At 40.5% G+C, this 17,823-nt stretch overlaps 1 protein-coding gene across 3 annotated transcripts in view; it reads right to left on the bottom strand.

The window, feature by feature from the left end:
- Positions 1-17,823, bottom strand: part of INTU (inturned planar cell polarity protein) — a 148,816-nt gene that overhangs the window by 638 nt on the left and 130,355 nt on the right. For all 3 annotated transcript variants that reach the window (XM_069743932.1, XM_069743930.1, XM_069743931.1), the window contains exons 9-15: positions 16,960-17,013; positions 14,833-14,895; positions 14,363-14,578; positions 8,542-9,039; positions 5,607-5,707; positions 1,346-1,535; positions 87-232 (exon numbers count right to left, since the gene is read on the bottom strand). In XM_069743932.1, coding sequence (XP_069600033.1) covers positions 87-232; positions 1,346-1,535; positions 5,607-5,707; positions 8,542-9,039; positions 14,363-14,578; positions 14,833-14,895; positions 16,960-17,013 — 1,268 coding nt within the window. The remainder of the gene's footprint in view (positions 1-86; positions 233-1,345; positions 1,536-5,606; positions 5,708-8,541; positions 9,040-14,362; positions 14,579-14,832; positions 14,896-16,959; positions 17,014-17,823) is intronic.

Below are 17,823 nucleotides of genomic sequence, written 5' to 3'. Positions count from 1 at the left end.
GCTCAACATAAAAATTTGAAGAAAATTTCCAATTATTAAAGAATTTTTACATCAGTGGCCAAAAAATAAACGAGAATGATTCTTACCCAATTACCCAGTAAGACATTTTGGGAGGCGATTTCTTCTGGTCGGTCCAGTTCTCAGGAGAACATTCAAATAAAACAGCATGTTCTTTGACAAGCCCGAGCCCCGAGAACTCCCTGCACACGTCGGCCTTGGAGCCGCTTTTTCCCTGAAGGTTTTAGTAAAAGCAAAAAAGTGTTAAGCTTTTTGCAAAGGAAAAACTACATTTCAGTGGAGGTGACATGGTTGTTCAGGGGATAAGGATTGTGTTCCCATATAAGATTAATATGAACAGACCAATGTACTTTTATTTTTAAAAGGTGCCCCAGTTAACGCTTTCTATTCCATGATTGGCAGCTCTGTTTCCAGACTTGCGCTCAATGCAGAATATCATCAGGGCTGCGTGTAAAGGGGGCTGGCCGATTGGCTTATATTAATAACTAAACCAGTGTCCCTCTGTCTAGAAATCCCCCGCCACAGAGAAAATGTCTGGCTTAGCTAATCAAATGAGTAGCCAGCCTGTTTCATAAACAGCTCTGATGACATGACGACACAAACGACACAGCCTAATAAGTGACATCACCAAAATCAGTGTCTCAGCCTCTATCTTATGGCAAAAGTCTGCTGACCGATTCCCTTTAAAAATAGTGTATTCTCAAGAATGTGGGATTTTATTATTTTGTTTATTGCATGTTGCCTATGTTACCAGCCACCTCTACAGTCTCCGCAATGACTAGGTACGGAGAGCAGCGCTTACTAGCTTTTTGCCATAGAGTTGACAAGCGCTGCTGGTTGGATCTAGTGATGAAAGTATGCACTGGTCTGAAATATCAACCAGAAGCAGACCGCCACTTTGTAAGCAGGCAGGGAGCGGAAAAAAAAAAAAGGTTTATTCAAACTTGCACAGTATATAACAAAGTGTACATTGTATAGAGCAGCGATTGTTACAAAGTTCATACACAATACATACGAGAAAAGAAGTGTAGAAAGTATCAGCAATACATCGGCATATTCAGTGACCCGACTACATGACAAGTGAGAAAACCCCTTTAATAGTGATTTTTTTGCAAGTGTGTAAACCAATTAGAGGCAATTCATACAGTGTCCCCACAATTAAACCCTCCCTTTAAAACAGAAAAAAAAAACAAACATTGACAAAACTAAAATGACAATAAACACTATTTTGGATTAACCAAGGAGCATTGGTATCACTAAATCTTTAGTCAGAAGTGATAAATAGCTGGGGCACATGTAACTTCGTCGTATGTAAATGGCACCATACCTCTTCCATGAGAGTTTGCTGAAACACGGAGCGTATAGACAGACAGCAGCGGTGGAAGCTCTTGATCAGCAGTGGGTGAATGGTGCCGCTGAGGTCCTCTACCTCTCGGTGTGTTGGAGAGATGAACACTCCTTGCAGAGTTTCCAGGAATATGTAATGAAAAAGTGTATTCTCCGACCCGGATGTTAATCTGGATTTTAAAAATAAGAAAAAAAAATAATACAATCACACGATATCAATGCATAACATTGCTAGAATTGGCTAAAAGCCGAATTATAGCAGAATATTAACATTTTAATGAGAGCTTGACACCATATTTTCCCCCATGAATAAAGCGAGAGGATCAGAGGAGTGTGAGCCACTCTTGCTTTTTATAGGACTATCAGGCCAATCTCTCATTTACTTTCTGGAGTGGAGCTCACAGGTCACTCATGGGGATTGGTGGAGTCACAGCGCTGGTACCCCAAACAATCCTCCTGCCGCCACCTTACTACCTGTAATCTCATTTTATTTAACATTAGACAGCTATTTATACCCAAGACTTCATTTTTATTGGAGTATGGCTTTGCTTTCTCTAAGGAATTTTATATACAAGATGTTCAGCTACCACCAAGGGATTATCTTATTTTTCTATAACAACAATTTATATTCTTTTGATAGAGAAAACAAAGGGTTTTTTGCTTTTACCCAAGTATAAATCTTCATTTCAGTTATGTAGAGCAGAGGAGAAGATGTACCTAGAAAACCAAAACAGAAAAAACAAGGATCCCTAAAAAATAACTTTTAATCACAATAGTTAAAATAGAGGACTTTATACAACACATATGATAAAAAAGTACAGAATGTACCTACAGAACCCTGTAATGGACTACAATGAATCCTGCCTGTCAGTGGAGGTTGGCACCCTAATTTTCCGCGGTTGGCGCCCCCACTCCTCGACGGCTCACCCTTTTAAATCCCTAAAAGAAGCCTGTGATACAGGAAACCTGGTGAGCCCTAAATTCCAATCCTATACTGATGACTACCTAACAGTGGAGGTTGGCACCCTAAATTTCTGCGGTAGGCGCCTCCACTCCTCGGCGGCTGACCCTAGGGTCCCTAATAGTCCCTGTAATAGGGATAGACAAAAGATGATGTCCCACACACACCTCCGATACCCGTGAAAAACACAAAAAAAATGGAAAAATGAAAAACAAAAAAATGAACAAGAAAAAAAGAAAATCGATTGCTATCACAGCTAATATATAGCAGTATATGGTGGGTATAGCATAGTAATATATGCCACCCCAGAGATACCTCTACAGATAAATGGGTATAACGGAGTGTCAAGATATATTATGTCCAAATCAAATTATCCTGACCAGAATATGTCTGATGACAAATGTGTATTAATCACACAATAACCGTCTTATTACAATGTTCAATGAGAGACAAGTGCTCAATAGCAACAGGATAGCCTTACAGAACACACTGGATCCACATCAATGTGCAACATATATATACCAGTGAAAAGGCAGCATATTTCTCATCATAATAGGACATATACTTCTAAAGACATGGATCCACCAGGTGAATAAATGGATATCCAAGATAGACCAATAATTTAAAACATGAATACACCTCTTTTGTAATCCTCAAGGTACTTGAACACAATCGTTCTGACCACATAGACAGTACGCTTAAAAATGTGTCACTGCTGTACTTATCTATTTGTTGAGGTGTATTGTGGTATTTCCAAGTTGACCCAGAAATCCATGTGGAGGAATAGATGTCATCCTGACCATAGTCTGTCAGTAAATCCCCAGGTAATGCCCGACGCGTTTCCCCCCCATTGGGGATAACAGGGGTTCATCAGGGGTTAGGCAGCTACACAGAAGATACAGGAGCTCCTGTAACCGCGGAAAATTAGGGTGCCAACCTCCACTGACAGGCAGAATTCATTGTAGTCCATTACAGGGTTCTGTAGGTACATTCTGTACTTTTTTATCATATGTGTTGTATAAAGTCCTCTATTTTAACTATTGTGATTAAAAGTTATTTTTTAGGGATCCTTGTTTTTTCTGTTTTGGTTTTCTATTGCTCTAGGGTTCCAAATTATTCAGTTTGTTTGGTTTTTTTCGGAGAAGATGTACCTAGCCAAGGGCGCTTCCACTTGATGATGTCTCGTACGTTGGCTTGGCACATCTTCTCCTCTGCACGTTGGAACCGTTGCTTCTTCCAGAGTTGTGCCTGCTTTCCCAACTCTGCAAGGTGAGCTTCATGTCTTTCAACACACTCTCATATTTGTCTTTTAATACTACGCTTAGATGGCACTCCCGCATTTCCCCTTCCTCTTAGGGCACATCCTGTCATCATATCACTTGTGTATTTTGGTCTACACATAAAAGAGCTGAAAGAAAATCACAGGAGAACAGATGACAATTTTTATACCAACGCTTTCCTTTGGCAAACCCCCCAAAAATGTGGACAGGCCAAGAAGAAGCAAAAATAAAAGGGTAATTTTCACAAGATTCAATATTCTGAAAAAAATGGATGAACAATAATGATTTGTCAGGCTTTGTTGTTCACAGGGAGGTATACTTTTTTTTTTTTTTTTTTTTTTTTAATAGTGAGGAATGGGCTTTGCATGAGGGTCTGGGGCTAGGTAAAATTCGATTTTTTGGTTTTATAGTAAACTAGCTGAAGAGCCCGGCGTTGCCCAGACATAGTGACTAACTGTGGTTAGTTATAACAAATTATAACGATTATATTGCAAGTAAAAACATTTCACATCATATATTCAATAGAGCAAAAAGAAATTGTCGCTGTTGAACATAGCAACGCTCCTGCATTGGTACACGGAACACAGCTAGCGCCATTTTGTTGAAGCAAAAGTTTTTTTTAACACAATATTAACCCCTTAACGACTGCCGATATGACTTTACAGCAGCAGTTAAGGGGTTTTATTCCTCCTGCACCTCACGCTCCTCCTTTATACACAGCATTTTTCTGCAGCACAGCTTTTCTCCTTTAGGCTATGTGCACACGTTCAGGATTTCTCAGAGAAAATTCCTGATAAAAACAGGACATTTTCTGCAAGAAATCCGCAAAAAAAAAAGAACCGCATGCGTTTTTGCAGTGATTTTGCCGCAGTTTTGACGCGGTTTTGCCGCAGTTTTGTCCGGACACTTCCCAATGCATTTTGTAGTGGGAAATCCGCAAAAAACCCGCAAAATTAATGAACATGCTGCGGTTTTTACCGCAATGCGTTTTTTTTGCGGAAAAAAACGCATCATGTGCACAAAACATGCGGAATTCATTCTAAATGATGGGATGCTTATTGTATGCGTTTTTTTTGCGGTTTTATAGCATTTTTATCGGGAAAAACCGCGAAAAAAACGCAACGTGTGCACACAGCCTTATGGTCACCTCCTCCCACAGCACCTCGCACTCCTCTTCCATATACAATTGGAAACACTTGATCCCGAGAGAAATTGCACTAATTGCAATAAAGCGTATTGTATACACAACCTACTTCTTCTGCAGCACCACACTTTTCTACTTTATACCTCGTTCACACGTTATTTGGTCAGTATTTTTACCTCAGTATTTGTAAGCTTAAACTTGGAGTAAAACGAGCAGAGGAAAAGTATATTAGAAACACGTCATCACTTCTGTATTTTTCTCCCACTTGTGGTTTTCCCCCCCTCACGCCATTCCATTTTCCACCTCCCCCCCCTCACGCCATTCCATTTTCCACCTCACTCCCCTCATTTTCCACCTCACTCCCCTCATTTTCCACCTCACTCCCCTCATTTTCCACCTCACTCCCCTCATTTTCCACCTCACTCCCATCATTTTCCACCTCACGTGCACACCAACTTCAAGTTATGAGCACAGCGGTGTAATCCATGAGGCTCCTCCCTTAACGTCATGCCTCACAGGAGCAACTCCATTCTAGACATGATGGAGCCAGATGTGGCTTGTGACTACCGCACACTGATACTCTGAAGGCGGAGGCCGATTGTAGCGCGCAGCGGCTGGGATGTCACAGACGGTGAGTTTTGTAGGGTGGCTTTAGAGGTAAATGTGTCTCCGCCCATGTGCGCTAACAACGTGGGACGTGTGGACGGGGCTTTGCGTGTGGAGTGTTGCTATGCGGAGTGGGCGTGGCTTGATACATACATACACACTCAGCTTTATATATATATAGATCCTATCCAGAAGATAGGAGATAAATTGTTTAGGCTGGAGTACCCCATTAAAGGCACTTGTCACTTACTTCACAGTGTTATACAGATCTTCCGCCTCTCGCTCTGAAAGGTTCCTTCTCAAGCTTCCCAAATTAAAAGGATTTGGAAGAGAGTATTTTTTCTTGCTGATCTGAAGATAAAACACAATAGGAGAGTCATATTATTAAATGTATTTAGTCAAACATCTTCATTCATTTACACTAACTGTACATTTACACCTGTCGACGGCGGCCATTAAACAACCGCTGATCAGAAGGTGGTCACTTAATAACCTACATAGACAGGACGACCTGAATTCTATGCACACGTTATGATTTGTTGATACGATCATTTTGCGCTCAAGGAATATCATGTTGTCAAGCAGCCCATCTACGGTTTACGCAGGACGATGTGCTACCGATAAAGAGGATTCTTGTGATATTATGGATTATCTTCTTCTCGGCAGACAGGTGAGGAATATTGTTGTTTATTAGGTTAATTCATTTACAGGAGACATTGGCTTCAGTGGGTTGGGCAATGACATGAGTACGGTATAATTTAGGTTCAATAAAGGAGCCTGTCATTATTTCAAATAAAGGACTTTATTCTGGGTGTGTGTTTTTATACAATCACTATGGGGTTAGTAATGGGGGCATCTTATAGACGCCTCATCATAACTAACCTCTGGGCTTGATGTCACCTGACAAAAAACAAAGGTGACATCAACACCCCCCCCCCCAACTATCACCCCACTTACCACCGCACTAGGGCAAGTGGGAAGTGAGAGGTTAAGTGCCAGAATTGGATCATCTTATGGAGGCGCCATTTCTGGGGTGGCTGAGATCTGATGATGTTAGTATGGGAGGGGGCCAATATCCATGGTCCCTTCCTAGGCTATTAATATCAGCTCGCAGCTGTCCGCTTAGCCTTTGATGGTTAGATTTTATAGATGAAGCTGACGTCAATTTTTTTCTGGGGTTCCCCTGTAAACTAGTCGATAAAGGCTAAGCAAACAGCTGTGAGCTGATATTAATAGCCTGGGAACCTTTATTGTCATTGGCTCCATCCCAGTATATTAATATCAGCCCTGAGCTATCGGCTATCCCTCTTCTGGTTATGAAAATCACATGGGAGCCCACGCAATTTTTTTTACTTCATTTTTTGTAAAAAAAAAAAACAAAAACAAAAAAAAACCCAGTAGTTGTGGTTTGATTACAGCCTATGTATGTTCATTCTGTTAACACTTCTACATGGGCTGGTGACAATGTGTGTGTGTGTGTGTGTGCATGTGTTTATTTAAGGCTACTTTCACACATAAGGTTTTTGCCGTCAGGCACAATCCGTCGAATGTTGTAAAAAACGGATACGTCGCAGAATGAAAAACTGATGCGACGGATCCGTTTTTTCAATCTATCCGACTAGCATATCCAGATAATTGGAATAAAATAAAATTGGAGCATGCCAAGTTTAAAAAAACGGAAAAACGGAATCCGTAATTTTCCGGATCTGGCACCTTCTGGCTCTCATAGGCTTCTTTTCTAGCAAGAAGCCGGAGACAAAAAACATTACTGTGTACGTTTTTTCCAGACTCCAGAAACGACTTTTTTTGCCCAATCTGGTGAAAACAGGAAAAAACGTAAGGTCATCCAGCGCAATCTGGCGCTAATACAAGTCTATGGGAAAAAACTAGCGGCATCTTTCGCCGGATCCAGTTTTTTTCCAAATTTGCCGGATTGAGCCTGACGGCGAAAGACGGATGTGCGAAAGTAGCCTAACTCTTTACTTACTGGTTTAGTAATATAGGTGTCTGGCTGACACCTCTTCATTACCAAACCTAGGGCTTGGAGTCAATGACAACTGCTGACACCAAGCCCTAATCCCATTACCCTGATGCTACTGCATCAGAATGAAAAAGAAGGTATTGAACAAAGAAATTTCATCACAAAACATTTTTTTTTAATATCTTTATTTAGCTCAAAAAAGCCTTGATTGGTATACAAACTGATGAGGGGCAGCACCCCGAAACACAGTGTCTGCAAATTGAGTTTTTACTTTAGGTTTTTATTCTAAGTCATGTAACAAGGCTCAATAAAGGGTCAACATTGACTTCTAGAATTGCTACTTCCTAAAGGTGGCACTAGAGTTCTAGTCCTCTTCCTCTTTGAAGAGACTATTTGCTGTTCAAAAACGCATGCAAAAAATGCATCCAACACCGAGGCAAAAAGGCACCAAGAAACACGGCAAAACGAGCATTTTTGCAGCAGCGTTTTTGCTAGCAAGAAATGTAGAAACCTTGCAGAAATGTATGCAAACAAATACCCAACGTGCGCGCATACCCTATCAGTATTTGGTCAGTATTTTACATCAGTATTTGCAAGCCAAAACCAGGAGAGGAACAATCAGAGGAAAAGTATAATAGAAACATATGCACCACTTCTGCATTTATCACCCACTCCTGGTTTTGGCTTACAAATACTGAGGAAAAATACTGAACATGTGAACGTGGCCTTACATGCATATACAGATTATGGCTATCCATTAAAAGGGTTTTAAATGTTTCTTCAGAAGTGTACATTTGGATCCTTGCTTTCTGGTTGCTCAAGGTGGTGCGCTCCTGAAGATTGACAGTTCGGACCAGCAGCATGTTCATACCGCTCATCCGAACTAAGCACTCTCTCATGCTATTATCGGAGACAGCATTGCCTCTACAACATGGGAGTAAAGCCACGATAGCATAGAGCATGCAAGCAGGGTTTCCCCTTGCTTACGTAACCGGATACTATGAGACTGCAAAGTGGTCGGTAATCTTGGCAACAAGGTGTACACTATAAAATTAACAATCCCTCCATTCTTAAGTATGGACAGGATTTTTAATAAGTTAATTGCAATATTGCTTGTTTTTACCCATTTAAGAACCTGAGACAACCCTCTTAAATTAACATGGTGATAAGGTGAACTTCTCACTCTGGGACCATGAAAAAATACCTTAAGAACACTTCCACCACTTCCTTCTGAGCCTCCTGAGCCTTCAGATTCTCGTCTTCCAACTTTTCGGGTCAAGTCTGGAGTGGAATGGAATCCAACACTAGCAGTTTCGCCTAAACCTTCACTTCCATTATCAGATCCGCCACTACTCCGAGTAGGACTTGGTCTACGGGTTTTCAGAGAAGTCTGGGAATCTGGAATTAGACTCTTCTTACTCAATGTCTGATTGGTTTTCTTGGGAGTTTGAAGTTTATTCATTATAACAGAATTGACAACACTGTGGAACTTGTCCCGTGCAGAAGGAAGGAACCAGTCGGCACATGATAAGCAAGGGTTTGGGGACGCATTCAGCCTTTCTTCTATACTTGTGTCCAGCATTTCCAATTGTAGAAGACATGCCTTCAGCTGATCTACATATATGTAGTCAGGCCCAGGATTTCCAATTGCTTTGGATGTACAGCCGCCAGCCTCTAATATTGTGCACAGCATGAAGTGTTTCTGCCAAAGAGAGTCATGAGTTAAAAACCTCTAAAATACTAACAATAATCCATTATGGTCATTCATACAGGAATATTTTATGAAAGATGAACACATCCCATTAAAAACACATCAGACTAAAATCGCTGATCAACCTCCCATCTCCAGAATTGTAGTACCCATTACCTGTAATAAAAAAAAAAAAAAAAAGATATATATACATACATACACGTGTATATGCATATACACATACAGTATATATATATATATATATATATATATATATATATACATATATATATATATATATATACATATATATATATATATATATATATATATATATATATATATATATATATATACATACACACACACACACACACACACACACACACACACACACACATATACACACACACAGTGACATGTAAAAGTTTGAGCTCATGTAAAAATTACAGTTATTGTGAACAGTTAAGCAAGTTGAAGGTGAAATGATCTCTAAAGGCCTAAAGTTAAAAGGCACCCTCAGAGATTTGTGTGGTCAGATAACTTTGACTAGCGTTTCAGACCTTAATTAGCTTGTTAGGGTTATGGCTCATTCACTATCATCATTAGGAAAGGCCAGGTCATGCAAATTTCCCAGTTTCATGAAAACCCAGCCTCCTCTAATCTTGTGTCAAAAAACTGCAGCCATGGGTTCTTCCAGGCAGCTGCCTAGCACTCTGAAAATGAAAATGGTGGAGTCCCACAAAGTAGGAGACGGCTATAAGAAGATAGCAAAGCTTTTTAACGTTGCCCTTCCCTAAGGGTACCGTCACAGTGGCACTTTGATCGCTAGGACGGCACGATCTGTGACGTTCCAGCGATATCATTACGATCTCGCTGTGTCTGACACGCTACGCCGATCAGGGACCCCGCTGAGAATCGTACGTCGTAGCAGATCGTCTGAAACTTTATTTCGTCGCTGGATCTCCCGCTGACATCGCTGAATCGGCGTGTGTGACGCCGATTCAGCGATGTCTTCACTGGTAACCAGGGTAAACATCGAGTTACTAAGCGCAGGGCCACGCTTAGTAACCCGATGTTTACCCTGGTTACCAGCGTAAACGTAAAAAAAAACAAACACTACATACTTACCTTCAGCTGTCTGTCCCCGGCGCTGTGCTTCTCTGCACTCCTCCTGCATCCTGTGTCAGCGCCGGCCAGCCGGAAAGCAGAGCAGTGACGTTCAAAATGTAAATAAGAAATGGTTAACAAGATCAGTAGAGGTCAAGATAAAGTCTGGAAGACCAAGCAAAATTTCAGTCAGAGCTGGTTGTAGGATTGCTAGAGAGGCAAATCAGTACTCCCGCTTGACCACGCAAAACCTTTAGAAAGATTTAGCAAACTCTGGAGTTTTGGTACATTGTTCTACTGTTTTGAGACACCTGCACAAATATGGCCTTCATGGAAGAGTCATCAGAAGAAAAGTAGCAAGGAAAGGAAAATCCAGCTACCAAAAAATTCCAAATTTATTGTGAATAAAACAGAGTCCTGTCGGATGAATTCACAGGATAATGAGTAACAGATAACGCGTTTCGAAAAATAGCTTGTTCTTTCTCAAAGCTGGATTTTCCTTTCCTTGCTACATTTGTGCCACAACACATGCCTAAGGCCGGTCTCACACTCAGCGTATAAAAATACGGTCAGCATTTTATGGCCGTAATACGCCACAAAATTAAAAAAATGGTGATCCGTAAGTACTCCGTAGACATGTTGTGTCAGCGTATTTTGCGCATGGCATCCTCTGTATGTAATCCGTATGGCATCCGTACTGCGAGATTTGCTCGCAGGCTTGCAAAACCGACATACGGACATACAATGGATCCATGTGCTCCAAAAAACACACACACATATATATTATATATATATATATATATATATATATATATATATATATATATATATATATATATATATATATATATATATATATATATATATATATATACATATATACAGTTAGGTCCATATATATTTGGACAGAGACAACATTTTTCTAATTTTGGTTATAGACATTACCACAATGAATTTTAATTAAAACAATTCAGATGCAGTTGAAGTTCAGACTTTCAGCTTTCATTTGAGGGTACCCACATTAAAATTGGATGAAGGGTTTAGGAGTTTCAGCTCCTTAATATGTGCCCCCCTGTTTTATAAAGGGACCAAAAGTAATTGGACAGATTTAATAATTTTAAATAAAATGTTCATTTTTAGTACTTGGTTGAAAATCCTTTGTTGGCAATGACTGCCTGAAGTCTTGAACTCATGGACATCACCAGACACTGTGTTTCCTCCTTTTTAATGCTCTGCCAGGCCTTCACTGCGGTGGTTTGTCAGTTGCTGTTTGTTTGTGGGCCTTTCTGTCTGAAAATTTGTCTTTAACAAGTGAAATGCATGCTCAATTGGGTTGAGATCAGGTGACTGATTTGGCCATTCAAGAATATTCCACTTCTTTGCTTTAATAAACTCCTGGGTTGCTTTGGCTTTATGTTTTGGGTCATTGTCCATCTGTAGTATGAAATGACGACCAATCGGTTTTGCTGCATTTGGCTGGATCTGAGCACACAGTATGTCTCTCAATACCTCAGAATTCATTCGGCTGCTTCTGTCCTGTGTCACATCATCAATAAACACTAGTGACCCAGTCCCACTGGCAGCCATGCATATTGTAGCAATTTCTCGGATGGGTTTTTTCTGTTTTCGCAGCTTAAGGATGGCTTGTTTCACCTGCATGGAGAGCTCCTCTGACCGCATGTTTACTTCACAGCAAAACCTTCCAAATGCAAGCACAACACCTCAAATCAACTCCAAGCCTTTTATCTGCTTAATTGAGAATGACATAACGAAGGGATTGCCCACAACTGTCCATGAAATAGCCTTGGAGTCAATTGTCCAATTACTTTTGGTCCCTTTATACAACAGGGTGGCACATGTTAAGGAGATGAAACTCCTAAACTCTTCATCCAATTTTAATGTGGATACCCTCAAATGAAAGCTGAAAGTCTGAACTTCAACTGCATCTGAATTGTTTTGTTTAAAATTCATTGTGGTAATGTCTATAACCAAAATTAGAAAAATGTTGTCTGTGTCCATATATATATGGACCTAACTGTATATACACACACACAAATAATCATACAGCGCCAGATAGCTTAAAAGCCGGTAATTCAATTGCCGGCTTTTCCGGTCTCCTTCTCAAGCCCGACATGATATGAGACATGGTTTACATACAGTAAACCATCTCATATCCCTTTTTTTGCATATTCCACACTACTAATGTTAGTAGTGTGTATGTGCAAAATTTGGGCGCTCTATTAAATTAAAGGGTTAAATCGCAGAAAAAATTGGCGTGGGCTCCCGCGCAATTTTCTCCGCCAGAATGGTAAAGCCAGTGACTGAGGGCAGATATTAATAGCCTGGAGAGGGTCCATGGTTATTGCCCCCCCCCCCCCCGGCTAAAAACATCTGCCCCCAGCCACCCCAGAAAAGGCACATCTGGAAGATGCGCCTATTCTGGCACTTGGCCACTCTCTTCCCATTCCCGTGTAGCGGTGGGATATGGGGTAATGAAGGGTTAATGTCACCTTGCTATTGTAAGGTGACATTAAGCCAGGTTAATAATGGAGAGGCATAAATTATGACACCTATCCATTATAAATCCAATGGTATGAAATGGTTAAAAAACACACACATTATTACAAAGTATTTTAATGAAATAAATACACAGGTTTTAGTAATATTTTATAATACTGGTAATCCACCTGAAGACCCTCGTTCTGTAAAAAAGGTAAAATAAAAAAACAACAATATCCCATACCTTCCATCGTTCTGTCACGTCCCACGATGTAAATCCATCTGAAGGGGTTAACTACTTTTACAAGCAGAAGCTCTGCTAATGCAGCTGTGCTCCTGCCTGTAAAACCCCGGGGAATGAATGGAATGTAGGTCAATGACCTGTAGTTACCTTCAGTTGCGGTGATGCGCCCTCTGCTGGATGTCCTCGTATGAACTCGAGTGTGGGAAAATATTCTGAAAAGTTCCCAGGCTCGAGTTCATATGAGGACATCCAGCATAGGCGTATTTTTTGCGCAATACGGTGACAAACGCCGCATGCTGCGTTTTTCTACGGCCGTAGAAGACCGTATAATACGGATCAGTAAAATACGGCTGATAGGAGCTGGGGCATAGAGAAGCATTGTACCGTATGCAATCCGTAATTTCAGCACCTCTCTTACGTCCGTAAAACACGCTAGTGTGAGGCCGGCCTAACAGGTGAGCAGGTCTTTCAATTTTAAAAGTATAGAAAAGAACATCTAAAGAATCCGGATGCATTTTGGAATCCCTGTGGACCGATGAGGTTAATATAGAACTCTTTGGCCACAATGATCAAGGTATGTGTGGAGAAAAAAGGGCACAGAATTTCAAGAAAATAACATCTCGCCAACCATTAAGCATGGGGGTGGATCAATCATGCTTTGAGGTTGTGTTGCAGTCAATGGCACAGGGAACATTTCACCAGTAGAGGGAAGAATGGATTCAATGAAATTTCAACAAATTATTGATGAAAATATAACACTATCTGGACAAAACCTGAAGATAAAAAGAGGATGGCTTCTACAAATGGATAACGATCCTAAACACATGTCAAAATCCACAACAGACTACCTCAAAAGCGCAAGCAAGAGGTTTTTACAGTGGCCCTCACAGTTCCCTGATCTGAACCATCATTGAAAATCTGTGGCAAGACCTCAAAATAGCAGTGAATGCAAGACGACTCAGGAATCTCACGGAACTGGATGCATTTTCCAAGGAAGAATGGGTGAAAATCCCTCAAACAAGAACTGAACGTCTCTTAGCTGGCTACAAAAAGCGTTTACAAGTTGTGATATTTTAAAAAGGGGGTGCTAGTAGGTACGAACCATGCAGGGTGTCCAAACTTTTGCATTGGCCCATTTTCCTTTTTGTCATTTTTAAAAATGTAAAAGATTAAAATATTTTTAGTTTTTTTGCCTAAAATACAAAAGGAAATGTGTCATCTATAACTGTGGGTCTTTTAGAGATCATTTCATCTTCAACTTACGGTACTTAACTCTTCACAATAACAGTAATTCTGACCAGGGGTGCCCAAACTTTTACATGCCACTAATGAATTTTAAACATCTTTAGCTACACAGTCCATGTTCAAATTTACTGTAAGCTGCAAGGTATCTAAACCAACAGTACTAAAATTAACATTAATTGCACACAAAATTAGTCACAAAAAGAAAAAATCCTACAGATATGTTGGAGAAATGCTTACCAGGCCTACGATGAGAAGGAAGTACCGTGCCTCGGGCGGACTGTATTCATCCTTGCTTAGTGAGCCATGCTTCTCTATATGACAGGGGTACACCTCCCGCCATACTACAAGCTGTTCGATCCGCTCTGATGCCAACGATAACAAGTAATAATGTCGGCAATAGAGGGTAACATCAATCAGATCTTCCTTGGGCAAGTGATTGGTCACCAAGTAACCCTGAAAAGAAGTAAAAAAAAAAACAAAAAACTATCTAAGTAAATAAGAAAAGGAAAAGGTTGGCGGAACAATAATACAATCTCTTCTTCACATGTAGTAAATGGTCTGTGTACAATCCCTCCCCAGATTGAATCTGTTAAGTGCTCTGGCAGCTCACAGTAGCCCCTAACAGTCCCATGCTTAGTTATCCATACTGCATCAGATAAAGACTGATCAGACTCGCTGTCCCAGGACTTGTAGCTACGGTAATATACCTTGTAAAACAGGCAAGTTCCTAGAATCATGTACAAGCGTCTCATCTCATAGTAATCTTCAGACTGCAATGGTAGAAAACATGGAAGAAATATGTGATTCAATAAATGGTTTACATGAACTACACAATAAAGAGATTGTACAAGCAAAAGTGGAAGTGGATTACTACACATGCTGGTAAATCATTTCACCATATGTTTTTCCCCCATTGTCCTCAACTATTAAAATAAAAATCAGCTACTGTGGTAAACAAATGAACCATATTTTTCAGACTATAGGACGCACTGCACTATAAGATGCACCCCAGGTTGAGACAGCAGGAAATGGAAAAAAAATATTTTTCCCACTAATTAAACCTTCCTAGCGGTGTAAAGTGGAGACATCAATATGACTAATTTTAGCACAGTAGCGTAGAATAGGAAATAATAGATCTATTGTCAGTGTTTCTCTGAATCATGTCCATCATACAGATCCTCACAAGATCTCCTTCTCTACTCCCCTCGTATCTCCTCCTCCCACAATCGCATACAAGATTTTTCACGTGTATGCCCCTTACTCTAGAACTCTCTACCTCAACATATCAGACTCTCGCCTACTGTGAAAACCTTCAAAAAGAACCTGAAGACCCACCTCTTCCGACAAGCCTACAACCTGATGTATCCCTCACTCCACCACACCGCTGCACGACCAGCTCTACACTCACCCACTGTATTCTCACCCATTCCTTGTAGATTGTGAGCCCTCGCGGGCAGGGTCCTCTCTCCTCCTGTACCAGTTGTGACTTGTTTTGTTCAAGATTATTATACTTTTGTATTATGTATATTCCTTTTCACATGTAATGCTCCTTGGAATAAATGGCGCTATAACAATAATAATAATATAAAAATGCACGAGCACGCACAGTACACGCACATTTACATAAACACACAGTTCGGCCATGTGCACCCACAGCTCTGCTACATGCACTTTTACATACACACACAACTCAGCCACATGTACATTTACATATACACACACAGCTCTGCTACAAGCACATTTCCATACATACCCAGCTTGGCCACATGCACATTTATATACCCAGCTCTGCTACAAGCACAATTACATATGCACACACAGCTCTGCTATATGCACATTTATACACATATACAGCATGGCTACATGTACGTTTACATCTAGCTCTCCAACATTCACATTTATATTAACATACAGCTCTGCTACATGCATATTTATACACACTATAAGGCCTCTTTTACACAATGTTGTTTTGCGGTCCCAATAGATATCTATGGGGCCGCAAAAACGGGCAGCAATAATTTCACGGTGAACCGTATGGCTGTATTTACGGCCGCGAAAAAAGATCGAGCCTGCTCGATCTTTTTCACGGCTTATGGACATGGAAGCTTGTTTTTGCAGTGCACCGTGACTTCCGATTTTGCAGAACGCCGTTTTTTCTCCAATACTATTTCCATAATATTGGAAAGCCGAAAAACATCGATCTGCAATAACGGGCCGCAAAAAACCTGATATGTATAAAAGAAGCCTAAGAAAGCGGAGGTTGAGAGGGTTAATTTGACTGGATTTTGTGTCCTCTATTTACAAGCAACCAAAAGAGTCAGGGTGAAAAAGGTTGTTCCCATAATCCAGCCCAAGGCTTACAGGCCTAATAACAGCAGCTAGGTTAGCTCAGCACTGTGAAGCTGCGTTGGAGCTGAACAGCAGTGTGCGTGTTTGGTGAACGCGTTTAAGGCTCTGGAGCGGATACTGCCTGGAATCCAGAGAGTGGCGAGGCTGCTATATTGTTTCATTGTGCCTGAAGAAAGGACTGTTTTTCTTATTAATTTTTATGTAGGACAAGCTGTTTTCGTTTTGGAGCTGTAAAGTTTATGATGGAAAATAAACTTTATGAGGTTTTAATATAAAATCTCTGTACCACTGCACATCCAAACTGCTACCTCCAAGCTATAAAACTTGAACAATTTTTAGCAAGAGTTTTTCTTGCTAAAATGTGCGTTTTATAGTCCAAAAAATACTCTACTTCTTTGTGAACCATACTTAACCTAGGTGCATCATGTCTATGTATAGTATCAGTCCCAATGTAGATTTATAAGACAATATTGTAAAGCACTTACTAGTTCTGCAAAATCAAGAGCCTCCAAATCACTCAGTACTGTATCAATCTCCATCTGAAAAAAAATTAAAATGAAAAGCTAAACTTTAATGTGGCGAGATAATAAACACATTACAGACTGTTATACTGGCTTCTGGGACAACTGGATATGGCTGGCTGATGCCCAAGAGAGAAGGAAAAACTGCTGGCATTGTTGAACTTCACACATCCTCCAGGAGCACCAAATCTTCCCAAATTAGGAAAGAAAGAAGCTACTGTTCACCAAAAGTCCTGTCTGACCAACGAGAGCAGGGTCACTCCTTCTGACTGGCCATATAATGCCAACATGGGATAATGTTTTAGCATATGCACCATAAAAAACAAGAAAAGTGAAGGGATGTTCTTATTTTCTGCAGATATTTCTGGCGCCATGTTAGGCACAAGACACATGATAGATACAGAAACCTACCAGGCAAAACATGAGACACGGAGCAAAGACCTGTCCAGACGCAACCACGGGTCCCATGTCACATCACTTATAGAATATATTTTCTCACAGAGTTTCATAGTTTTTACAAAAGTGGAAGATTTGTCTGGAAAATGTGTCTCCCAGCACAATTAGACTTCAGTTTGGAAACGAAAATAGCAAATTATTCACGTCGCTAGGGTCAGAAGAATAAAAGGTTACTGGCTCTGGTGTCTCCTAGAATCATTATCCTGTGACCTGAAGGTGACGTCACGGCCTCTATATTCACAGAATTAGGACCTAGTTTCTTGGAAAGTTATTACTTTCCATTTCAGTCCCTGACACTAAATGAACTTTGACCTAAATGTACATAAAAGTATCTATGGAGATGATAAAAACAGCTCAGCGACTCGGTGCAGT

Source organism: Ranitomeya imitator, chromosome 1, assembly GCF_032444005.1.
Source record: "Ranitomeya imitator isolate aRanImi1 chromosome 1, aRanImi1.pri, whole genome shotgun sequence".
NCBI classification, from domain to species: domain Eukaryota; kingdom Metazoa; phylum Chordata; class Amphibia; order Anura; family Dendrobatidae; genus Ranitomeya; species Ranitomeya imitator.
Note: the sequence above shows the minus strand (reverse complement) of the source record. Positions and strands in the feature narration are given on the sequence as shown.